The 12994-nt window shown below is 38.4% G+C and overlaps 1 protein-coding gene across 1 annotated transcript; it reads left to right on the top strand.

Annotated features, from left to right (window-relative positions):
• The first annotated feature begins 2389 nt into the window (after positions 1-2389).
• Positions 2390-12584, top strand: LOC128216552 (uncharacterized). Its single transcript, XM_052923150.1, has 2 exons — positions 2390-3177; positions 10631-12584. Exons 1-2 carry the CDS (start codon positions 2843-2845, stop codon positions 12027-12029), a joined length of 1734 nt encoding a protein of 577 aa, XP_052779110.1. The 5' UTR covers positions 2390-2842; the 3' UTR covers positions 12030-12584.
• The last annotated feature ends 410 nt before the right edge of the window (positions 12585-12994 follow it).

The raw sequence follows: 12994 nt of genomic DNA, 5'->3' as shown, positions 1-12994 counted from the left end.
TATTCGAATATTCGATTAAACGTTTGGTATTCGAATGTCAAAATCGGAATTCGAATTGTCGATTTTGTTTTTGTTTTTGAATAAACAAAATAATGAACCCTTTTGCCTACAACTCTGTGTTGTGTATAAAGTTCGTTTGTCTTGTTATTACAACGATTGACCCGTAATGCCAGACGTGTATATCACACTGCTGACAATACACTAAACACGCGTCATAATCATTTAGGGACATATCTTCGGGAACTGGAAAAAGTCCCCGTGATATGACAATAACTGGCTTTTAGACAAGTGACATCAGCAATTTCAATTAGTTTCGGTAAACTGTATAGTATAGCATTTTAGGATATATTTTCTCTATTGTTGCACACAAGAAGAGTCAAAATCCGCATATATTTTCGTTTTATTGTTTGACTTTTTCCGAAGTTGGTTTGGTTTTTCAATAGCTATATTTAGTAGAGGTCTATCCCAGAACTAGGCTTTCGCCCTACCGAAAGACCCTCCATTTCTGTATCTGTTCAAATACGTAGAAGGGCCACTTCTGGCTTATCTGTACGGCTATTTGACCAGGGATCCATCTAATTTCATTTGTTTTCAAATATGAAAGCAGTGGACTGAGGCCTATAATTCATTATTTTTCATTACTAAAATAATTATCGCTGTCTCAGCTGCGTTTACCCGGTTAAAAAAATAGCGCATTCAGATTTCCCAGTTTATAGTGTATACATTTAGCACGTGAAATTCCCGTGATTAGAATAGGTGCATAAACAGACTCGATTTTTATATTCACTGGGACAAACCCAGTGAATTTCGCATTGGAAAAAAAATGCAAACACTGCGAAAGACACAAACAAAATTGTGTCGTTAGCGATGTGATACATCAGTAAGAAAGATGCAATGCGTTGTACACATCGATATCGATTTTATGTAATCTTTTGACAATTTTCTTTTTTCATACAATGGTTTTATCTGGTGTCTTGTCCCTTTAATCTACCTGTATAAGTATTTCATTTATGTCCCCCCTTTAACATTTGTCTGATGCATTTGTAATAAACAATAAACTGTATGTACAGAATGTATTGCTCACACTAAATGTGTACAAACTAGTTGAGTTTACTTTAAAATTGAACTTCTGAACTAAACGCGTACGGACCCCATTCACGAATACGTATACGGAACGCCACCTGTATGGACTTTTGTACACTGAACCCGCACCCGTTAATATATATGGAGTTTTCAATATCTATGATAAAAATCCTTTTTTTTAACGTATTTGTTAACAAGAGAACATATTTCATCCGTAGCATTTGTTGACAAAATAAGTATGGATGTACGGAACCCGTACATACGCATGTTTGGGATGAAAGTTCATATCCCGTACACTAGCATGTTTGAGATGAAAGTACGGACCCCGTACACTAGCATGTTTGGGATGAAAGTACGGACCCCATACACTAGCATGTTTGGGATGGACGTCCGGATCCCGTACACCCAGGCTAATGTTCGGAATTAAAGTACCCTGTATAAACAACGTCATGATAAGGGATAAAAGTACGGACCCCGTACATTCACCGTATTAGGGATACAACAACGAACCCCGTACATGCAACGTGTAAGGGATGAAAGTAAGACTCCGTGAATGCAACTTTTAAGTGATAAAAGTACGGACCCCGAACATGCAACGTGTAAGGGGTGAAAGTATTTTCCCTAAGACAATAACAAAAGACATCATCCCCAATCAATTACATCATAAACGTGTTCTTTTTAATATAAGTCATACAATAATAAACTTAAAACTTAACTTTATTTTAATACACTTAAACTTTAAATTCAATATTTTGCTCTGATTCTATATTGTATGCGTTTCGTAACACCTTCTTAGTGTATATTGTATGCAAAGTTGAAACCCTTCTTTGCATTTGTTGTATGCGTTACTATATAAATATTTATCCATGTTGTCTGCGTTTTAGTCTGTACACAAAAATCAGTCACATGACCTATTACGTAGGCTAGAGATAAGTCGCCATAGTTAAACTCTATACAAACGATACTCTTCGATTACATGCAAACACAATTATCGTAAAGTGGACCGTTTGCCGCAAAGTATTATTACTTTCGTTTAAGGCATAGAAAATGAAAGTGTATTTATTAAAGCGAACACTTTTGATTGATTTAATCAATATTATAAGACACAAAAACTTTACAACAGTGCCATCCTTACCAAAATTAATGTATACATTAGTATGACATACTCTCTAGAAACTGCTTTAGAGTGATAAGAGGTCATGATCTGAATTAAACATTAAACTATGTATCTTGGACAATCTATAAAGGTTTTGGCCGTTCCTCTCGATTAATAACATTCTGAGGACATGTATTGCAGAAACGTGAATACCATCGCTATGAAAATCATCTCAGTCCATCCAACGTGAATTCAATTTAACAGAAAATTAACGTTTGTATAGAATTTACATGTAAGAGTGTTTTATAAAAGATTGACGTCTCAGATCTATGCAAACAAAAAACACGCTGACATTCAACTTCTATTCAAACGTAAAGTTATAAACAATCATTGTAAGGTTGATTTCTCTCATGAAATATTTTCAATTACTTCCTATACTCTTGTTTTTATATCAAAAATATTATTTAAAGGATACAATTAGTGAAGAAAATAGTGTCGAAATTGTTTACGACAGAAGTTTTACGTTCGTATAGAATTGAGATATCAATGTTTTTGTTTGTATAGATTTGAGACGATAAGTTGTTTATTAAAATAAACTTCCTGGTTGGTAGTGAAGGCCAGGGAAAGGACATTTATAAATGAAACCCTATATGTTACAGGACTATGGCATCGAAGTTTGAATCCTCCATTCAGAGGGGCTGTGATTTCATCCATGATTTCGTCTGTTCCCCATGCGAAGAAGATAGATTGAACACGGAAGCTCAATATTTCTGTAATCAGTGCACGAAATATTACTGCGTAAACTGTGTCCCAGTTCACAACAAGCTATTCAAGAGACACTCGGTACTCGACCGGAAGGACGTGAAGAAATGGGCAGCAGCACCAGGGACGGTGGACGTCCTTGAGAGATGCGAGAGGCACCCCGGGGAGGCGCTCAAGCTGATCTGTGGTGACCATGACCAGCTGTGTTGCCATGTGTGCGTTGCCGTGGATCATAGGTATGTTTCAAAGACGATTTAAGTTAAAATAAAACAATCACAGTATTTATACTGATCAAACAATAGTTTAAGCATGCTTAAAATTTTCTCCGGTTTATACAATCATAACAAAATTGTATTTTACATATGTGTATTATTAGACTATGCTATATTTTTTATTCGTCAACACTGTCAACAAAGCCTTGCTTACTAACACATTTTTTGAACTCGTTGATTAAATATCACTTGCGGATCGGGGAGGGGGGGGGGCAAACCCACCCCCTCTGAAATCGTCCAAGATTTTTTTCTTTACATTTCAATATAGTTGAAATAATAAAACACCCCCAAAGTGCACAATTTGAACTAAAATTATTTTTTCTTTTATTATTATTTTTTCTTCTTTTTTTTTGGTGGGGGATACCCCAAACTCCCTTCCCCCTGCCAGGACTTCCAACAAAATAGATTTCGGTTCTGAGGGAGATGAGCAACTAAAATAGTTACGCCCCTAAGTAGCGCCCCATCTAACGTCGAATCCAGGTCCGCCCCTGTATACCATGATATAAAGACTCGTTATTCGTGTCAGATCCTATATTATTAGACCTTTATTCGAATGGAGAAATATTGAGAAATACTTAAGTACTCCCTATTAATTCACGATGATTTGGGCAAAATTTCTAGCTGTGCGGTTTGACTAGATGAATATGTCGTGCACGTACATAAAATGACGCTGTAAATCACATAATAATGCGTAATAATTATGTTCCAACGCATTCGGAACTCCTCGGCCATTTTCCATCAAAAACAATCTCGGATGTATATGGATGGTTTACAATGACAGAATTCTTTACATTTAAGTAATTTGCAAGTAGATAGTGTAGTATTTTAAATTCAGAAGTTACACTTAATGACTTTTCTGTTTGGAATCTTAATTGCCTTTGCAATAATACGTTTCACTGACAATCAATTCAAACAAAACTTAGTGATTCAAAATACACGCTAAACACAACGATTCATTTTTACTATTATTTATTTTTTACGATCTACTTCTACTGCTGTACCGACATACATCCGAGGTTGTTTTCGATGGATAATGGCCGAGGAGTTCCGAATGGTTCTAATGCTCTTCATTATTTCTCAGATAGTCAAGGGCCATAACTCGACACATTCTAAGAGTTATGAGCTTTACTACAAATACTGCCAATGTTGTTCGGCGACTTATGGTACAATGAATTTAAACTCTATGCGACTTATGGTATACTGAATTTAAACTCTATGCGACTTATGGTAATATACAGAATTTGAACTGTATGCGACTTATGGTATACTGAATATAAACTCTCTGCGACTTATAGAATACTGAATACAAACTGTATGTCATTAAATGAATGAATTCGCAAAACATCGTCATAGCAAGAAATCTAAGTTATTTTTAAACCAAGCCTTTCTTCTATGAAATGTTATTATAAATACCAAGACTTAGACTATACAGTAATTTATGCTATTAGCCTCCCAACATTCCTATACATGTACCATTTACCTTTCAATTTAGATATTAATCATCTGGTATTTTTTAAACATATGCTATGCTTTTATTTGTCTTTACTTGTCTTTATTGTTTTTTACTTTTAATATGCCATATTTCATTGTGTCCGTCTGTCTGTCTGTATTGCTGTCTGTATGGCATTCTATATGGCTGTCTGTATGGCCGTCTGTCCGTCTGTCTTTCTGTCTGTCTCTTTGCCGGTGTGATTGTCTGTGTGTTTGTCTGTGTGTCTCTCTGTCTGTGTCTCGGTCTGTCTGTTTGTCTGTCTGTGTATTTGTCTGTGTGTTTGTCTGTGTGTCTCTCGGTCTGTCTTTCTGTCTGTTTGTGTGTCTTTATGAATATATGTCTGTATGTATGTCTGTCTGTCTGTGTGTATGTCTGACTGTGTGTCCTTCTGTCTGTGTGTGTCTGTGTGTGTATCGCACGTGCGTGCGTGCGTGTGTGTGTTTTCTGTGTGTGTTAGTGTGTGAGTGGGTGCGTGCGTGTCTGGGTGTGTCTGTCTGTGTGTGTTTGACTATGTGTGTGTCTGTTTGTGTGTCTGTCTGTGTGTGTGTGTGCGTTTGTGTCTGCGTGCGTGCGTGCGTGTGTGCGTGCGTGCGTGCGTGTCTGTATGTGTGTCTGTTTGTCAGTGAGCGTGTCTGTCAGTGCGTGTGTCTGTCTGTGTATATTTGTGTGTGTGTATGTGTGCGTGTGTGTGTGTGTGTGTGTGCGTGCGTGCGTGCGTGCGTGCGTGCGTGCGTGCGTGTCTGTCTGTCTGTCTGGGTTTGTCTGTGTGTATACAGAATATTCCAGTCAGTGGTTTTGCGATTCTCCAGTCAAACTTTATTAGTAAATTGCAAACAACAGCTAAATCATTGAAATTTAATGGCCATTATGTCCAGCATTAATTGCATGGGAGTTCTTATTTTGGTCAGTTTTTGTAAAAGTCTATGTTTCTTAGGTTTAACGCTTCATCTCAATTTGTATATTTTGATACTTTTCAAAACTAACAAATAGTTCAACAGTAGTTTTTTACTGAATATAGACATGATTTTCTGAACTATAACTAAGCTAAGAATTAAATCTTTGATAGTGTTAATAATCTCCTGGGCAAAAGTATTTAACTCTCTAAACCACACCCTTGAGTTATGTTTAAAGATTGAAAACATCAAGTACAAGTGTAACTATAAATTAATGATTATATTTCTTGAACTCGCAACATCTAAATGTATTAATACTAGTAGCGCCTTAAGCTTTGATTGTGTCGATTAATTTAACAACTTGATTACAGTATTGTTGTTTAAGGGGCTATTAGGATTTGGCCTTCGTAAGGATATATTTTAACCCAAATCACGACCCAGTAATAATTCTTTACGAGCCAAATGAACCAGTCAATTGTAACCACGCGACCCCCCCCCCCCCCGGTCCGGGCCGGACCGGGGATAGACCTTACCTAGAGTCCCTGGGGTCGAGGGCATTTGTCGGGGATTTTACCAGCAGTATATCCCCTCAGGGCGGGGATTTTACCCGTAGTTGGCTGGACCGAAAGTCCCCGCTATTCGCCGGACCTTGGGGGGGGGGGGGGCGTGGTTACAATTGACTGGTGCAAAACTTTATCGACTACCGGGTTAGTTGTCCGGTTAGCGCAGTGGTTAGCGCACTCGCTTCTCACCTAGGCGACCCGGGCTTGATTCCCGGCTTGGTCGCATGTGAATTTGGTTTGTGGTCACGAAACCGGACATGTGGGTTTTCTCCGGGTTCTCCGGTTCCCACCACAACACAAGACCCCACTCTCGCGTGAAATCGTGTCAACGAGAGTAAATAATAAAATGTTGAAATAACATTTTTTTTTACACAATCGTTGTATATGAATAAATAATATATATATAAAATAAATATGTTTAAACTTATATTTTGACTCCTGTACACGAAGAAAAATGATTCGGGGAGTCGTTTTTCTTTGAATGTAAAAATCTGCGGAAATAATGTTTTTTTTCTTCGAACCTTCATTATTATAAATACATAAATGAAGGGTCTTGCATTGAGACAAAAACGTAGTCCCTTCTTCCACAACTGCATATAGTTAATTATCGCGAGATTAGCATCAGTAGTATTAGGTATTGGATAGTTTGTAGTTGTAGAAGTAGCTGGTGCTGTTGAAGGGGCAACAACAACAACAACAACAGTATCAGCAGCAGCGACAGTTGTTTCAGGGGATGCAACATCACTTTATCGGTGGTGGTACTGGTTGTGGTGGTGGTGGAGGAGGTATTGTGGTGCTGGCGGTGACAGTGGCAGTAGCAGTAGCAGTAGTGGAAGTATTAACAGCAAAAGCCGCAGCATTACCAGCATTATTACTAAGATATGAGAGCACAGTTTTAAATGACCAAACATGTTGACCTTATATATTTATTTAAACTTCAATAGAACATAGTCGGTTCTGTTCGGGGTTGTATACATTTTTACAGACAAGATCGTGGGGAATCATTTTATTATTTGTTTGGGGGAGGTGTAGGGGAGGATGGGGGGAGTAAGTTTTTACATTGATCACGGTATGAAGACAATGCAAGATTCACACAAAACAAAGCAATTTTCTTGATTGAATCATTCGCAAAACAAATCTTTTTTAAGAAAATGAATTTGCAATGCCCCAGAATGTATTCATAATGATGTAAACATAATTCAAGTAAATGTTACATTCGGAGGTTCAGTTTCACATATGATGTATTTTCAACAAGTTTCGATTGAATTTTCCATTTTGTTTACGTATACAGTCGAACCCCGTTGACTCGAATTCGTTTGGCTCGAATTCCTCCTTGGCACGAACTGGATGTTATGGGCATGTTTCATTATACTGGAGATAAAAACTACCGCTTGGTTCGAATTTCCTGAGACTCGAGGTATTTTCGCCGGTCCCTAGGAGTTCGAGCCAACGGGGTTCGACTGAACTGAAAAACAAAGCTTTTAAAATGAATAAATAAAAGAGTATTTGTTTTTTCATAAAATGCGAAATCAATAAATCTGCCATTGTAAAATCAACATCTATACGCTTAGTAAAGCATTCCCCTTAATACAATTCGACCTATGAAACAACAAGATTCATATATAATTAAGAAATATTACACTCCACTGAGGGTCATATGACATTATAAGGACCGGCCAGTCAGCCCCAGAAGGTGTTTATGGACCGAGGCGGTGTGTTTTATTTCTTATATTAAACCGAACACTTTTTTACCACTTAAAATTTTTAAAGTACCTTTAATGTGTTTTATTGAACAAATCTAATAATGTTTACTTGCGAAAAAATGCCCTTGAGAAAATTACAAGCAGCACTCACCAGTTTTATGACGTCAGCGGTCCATATTGTATGACGTCAGCGGTCCATATAATTTTTTTGGCGAGGTCCGGATCGGCCAAAAACATGATATGGACCGCTGACGTCATAAAAACTAGTTTTTTTTATTAAAATACATTGTTATAAGGACCGATCAACTTTATATACACAAAGAAGAGACACATTTATGTAAGGTATAATATTGCAATATAGGTAACATTTACATTCCAAATAAAACGGTTGTTAGCAGTTCATGTTACTCATTATAAAACAACAAATTATATATATATATAAGTTTGTAATAAGTTTAACTTGTCAATAATTATGTAAAACACCGAATACTTCTTCATGTTTTTATTGCCAAATTTAATACATTCTACCAAATCTGACCCAAACAACAGCAATTCCCAAAACATGATATCATGAGAATTTGACCTAAGATTCTCGGTCAATTAGGGGTTAATGTGTAGCTGAAGTTAACTCTTGTTTAGAAATGAAAAGTGGTATTTCTTGGCATGTGTGACTTTCTTTTTGTGTGCTTGTCTGTCTGAAAGTATGTCTGCCTGCCACCCTGCCTGAGTTAATGTTTGTCTGTGTTTCTTTGTGTGTGTGTGTGTGTGTGTGCGTGCGTGCGTGCGTGCGTGTGCGTGACTGTCTGCCTGCCTGCATGACTGTGTGTATGTCTGTCTGTGCGTGAGTGGGTGAGTGTCTGTCTGTGTGTCTTTCTGTATGTGTGTTTTTCTGTTTTGTTTGTCTGTCAGTATGTCTGTCTGTCTGCCTGGCTGCCTGTGTTTATGTCTATCTGTGTGTCCGTCTGTCTTTGTGTCGGTCTGTCTGTGTGTATGTTTGTCTGTGTTTGTGTGTTTGTCTTTCTTTCTGTATATCACGGTGTCTGTTTTTATTTCAATCTCTCTTCCTTCCTGCCTGTCTGCCTGCCTGTGTTTATGTCTATCTGTTTGTACGTTTTACTGTGATTCTGTCTGTCCGTGTATCTGTGATTGTCTGTTTCTTTCTATGTGTATGTGAGTATTTGTGTGTGCGCGGTGCCTGCCTGCCTGCCTGCCTGCCTGCTTTACTGCCTGTGTGTATGTCTGTCTGTGCGTCCGTCTGTCTGTGTGTCTGTCTATATATGTGTCGGTCTGTCTGTGTGCCTGTCTGTGTGTATTTCTATATGTGTATCTTATATCTTTGTGTCTGCTCTCTTACCTGCCTAAATGTGTGTCTCTCTGCCTGTCTGTGTGTATGGCTGTCTGTTAGTGTGTGTCTTTCTGTGTGTCTATCTGTCTGTATGTCTGTCAGTATTTCTGTCTGTCTGCCTGCCTGCCTGTGTTTATGTCTCTCTGTATGCCCGTCTATCTTTGCGTCGGTCTGCCTCTGTGTCTTTCTTTCTGTATTTCAGTGTGTCTGTTTGTATGTCCGTCTGTCTGTTTGCCTGCCTAACTGTGTATATGTCTGTGTGCGTGTCCGTCTGTTTCTGTGTATGTTTCTGTCTGACTATGTGTTTGTGTTTGTCTGAGTTTGTTTCTGTCTGTGTGTCTGTTCGTCTGTCTGCCTGACTGCTTGCCTGTACGTATGTCTGTATATGTGTCCGTCTGTCTTTCTGTCTGTCTATCTGTCTGTCTGTGTTTGTGTATTTTTTTGTGTCTGTGTGTGTGTGTGTGTGTGTGTCTTCCTCTGTCTGTCTGCCTGAGTGTGTGTGTGTGTTTGTGTGTGCGAGCACGTTTGCGTGTTAATGCGCGTGCGTGAGTGTGTCTGTGTGTGTGTGTTTGCGTGTGTGTGAGGTTGTGTGTGTGTGAGTGTGTTTGTTTGTGTCTTTGCCTGTGTCTGTCTGTTTGTCTGTAGGTGTGTCTGCCTGTCTGTATGTGTTTGTCTGTGTGTATTTCTATATATGTGTATCTTTTATCTTTGTGTCTGCTCGCTTACCTGCCTAACTGTGTGTCTGTCTGCCTGCCTGCCTAACTGTGTGTATGACTGTCTGTGAGTGAGTGTCCTTCTGTGTTTCTATCTGTCTGTATGTCTGTATGTCTGTTTGTCTGTCGGTATTTCTTACTGTCTACCTGACTGCCTGCCTGTGTTTATGTCTATTTGTGTGTCCACCTGTTTTTGTGTCGGTCTGTCTTTGTGTCGGTCTGTTTGTCTGTGTGTGTCTTTATTTCTGTATATCAGTGTGTCTGTTTGTATGTCTGCCTGTCTGTCTGCCGAACTATGTGTATGTCTGTGTGCGTGTCTGTCTGTTTCTGTGTGTGTATGTTTGTCCGTCTGTCTGTATTTTGTCTGCCCGTGTGTCTGTGTTTGCCTGTGGTTTTTACTGTCTGTGTGTCTGTCCGTCTGCCTGCCTGTGCGTATGTCTGTATATGTGTCCGTTTGTCTGTGTTTCTGTCTGTCTATGTGATTGCGTGTCTGTCTGTATGTCTATTTTGCTGTGTTTATATATGTGTTTATGTAGGTCTGCCTGTTTGTCTGTCTGTGTTTGTGCCTGTCTGTCTGTCTTTCTGTCTGTCTGTTTGCAAGACGACGAAAACGACGACGAAATATAAGTATTTAAATCAAAGTGATTTTAGAAAAATGTTATAAACAAGCGTCTTCATGAAAAACAAGTTTTCCTTCTTTCATTGCAGACTATGTTCATCAATACAGCACATTCCAGACGTTGCAAGGGACATCCGCAAAGATCCCGGGTTTCGCCAACTACCTCAACAGGTTGCTGTTCTTGGGAAGCAGATAGAAGATATGAAAAACGACCGAAAGAAAAATAGTTCCTCATTGAGGAAGACTCGAACAGCCATTGTTGATGAAATCAAAGCAATTCGTAAAATGATCAACGGCATTCTTGACAAGATGGAGAAAACAACCGTTCAAGAATTAGACCGTCTGGTAGCTGATCAGGAAATGTCCATTAAGAAAGATATGGAATCCTGCACACAGATGCACGATGAATTAAAGAACATCATAGATGACATACAAAGCAAAGACTCATCAGGCGAACCACCCCTATATATTGGTTTCAAAAAATGTGAAGAAAAAATCAAACAAGCAAAAGAAATTCTGCAAAACATGTCAAGTGTTGTCAAATACGATTTAACTTTTCGTAAACATAATGGAATAGAAGATAACTTGTCTTCGATGAAGACATTTGGAGAGTTAAATGAATCGAATGTTCTTTGTAAACAACCATGTACATCGCTATTCCCGCGAGATCATGTATTTGCTACAGAAGGTTACAAGGAGTACAACCTGAAGATGAGTTCAGACAGATATGACTGTCATATTGACGGGATATGTGGACTGCCTGGTGGAGAGATTGTTATTACAGACTTCAACAACAGTAAAGTGACACTCCTGGACCAGGAGTACAGGGTTGTCGACCACTGTGATGTGAAGTATCCATTTGATGTGTGCCACATTGGCGGGAATGAGGTTGCGCTTTGTGTTAACAATGATGATAGACATGAACTTCATTTCATTAACATTACAAAAGGGAAACTTGTGACTACGAGAAAGTTAAGTTTCTCCCATAAATGTAACAGCGCGACTCATCACGGGAACAACCTTTACATTTCATCACGCACCGCGCTGTACGTCTATACGATGACGGGGAAGCTTGTTAAGAAGCTGTACGAGGATAAGACCGGTAGTAGCACGGTGGGGAGAATTGCCATCAGTAACGACGGGAAGACTATCTACATCACAAACAATCAACTTATCACCCTGGACAACCTCGGCAACAAGCTGGCCACATTCACTGATCCGGACTTGTGGGGACCTTGGGGAGTACACGCGACAACTGCTGGACACGTGTTCGTCTGCTGCTGTGAGTCCGACACAGTGCTGCAGGTTGACAAGGACGGGAAGACGAAGTTGGCCACACTGGCAAGGAAACAAGACGGAGTGTACACACCTACCGCTTTGTTGTTCAGCAGCCGTTCTTCCTCTCTGGCTTTGTTCTTCAGCAGCCGCTCTTCCTCTCTGGTTGTCGGCGGAGAGAAAAACACGCTCCTCGTCATCAATGTACAATAAATAATAGATCCAATTACAAGTGGCAAAAAATACAATTATTATAACTGATTGATTTTTACTTTAACCTTTCTCGTAAATATAAGTACGGATGGAAAATGTACATGTATATAATACAAGAATCATATTTGCTTAAACGTACATATACCTTTATATTTGACGTATTTTATTTGCTTTTAGCTACATAGTTATAATGTTTATCGTGCACATGTTATTCAACTTAATGACTGTTTATTGTATAATGTTATTCCCGTATATTCAATATGTTGTTAGTGTGTATGTATACTCGTATATATATATATTTAGATTTATTCTTTATTTAATGTTAAAATAAAATATATAATACGGCCCGTTTTGCCATGTGCCTTTAAAAAGCTTCAATACTTTTACTACAACTACAAGAGAGCCAGTTATATGTTAACTATTTTCACTGGAAACCTAGATGAACGTAGTTGCATTAATTATGCAGAGTTTCTTTAAAGTAAAAACAATAACAACACATACCATGATTATAGTTGGTTTTGTTTTCAATTAAAGGCACACAATAAAGATGGATTCAAAAAACATTTTGTTTTTATATCAAATGCAGAATTATGTTGAACTCATTAGACAGTATGATCAAAACATTAACAAACATAACGCGATACGTTTTAAGTAAAAAATACCTTTAATAAAATATTTTTAATTAATAGCTACGTGGCCATTAAAACGTGCAAAAACGTGCAAATTATGTTTATTGTTTGTTTTAGTAATTATTATCAAATGAATTAAACATAATACTGCATTTATAAAATAATAATATTGCATTGTTCGGAGTCTGTTTTATATCCGTATATCCTCCCCGTACACGTTACCGGGTCCGTATTTCCATAGCTTTCACGTTGCATGCACGGGGTCCGTATTTCCAAAGCTTACACGTTGCATGCACGGGGTCCGTATTTCCATAGCTTACACGTTGCATGCACGGG

Source organism: Mya arenaria, chromosome 14 (assembly GCF_026914265.1).
Source record: "Mya arenaria isolate MELC-2E11 chromosome 14, ASM2691426v1".
In the NCBI taxonomy this organism is placed as follows: domain Eukaryota; kingdom Metazoa; phylum Mollusca; class Bivalvia; order Myida; family Myidae; genus Mya; species Mya arenaria.
Note: the sequence above shows the minus strand (reverse complement) of the source record. Positions and strands in the feature narration are given on the sequence as shown.

Bases quoted from the DNA above. Each gene is read 5' to 3' on its own strand.
- LOC128216552 (XM_052923150.1), top strand. From the start codon at position 2,843: ATGGCATCGAAGTTTGAATCCTCCATTCAGAGGGGCTGTGATTTCATC. The intron at 3,178-10,630 runs GTATGTTTCAAA...CTTTCATTGCAG, and splicing joins TGCGTTGCCGTGGATCATAG to ACTATGTTCATCAATACAGC.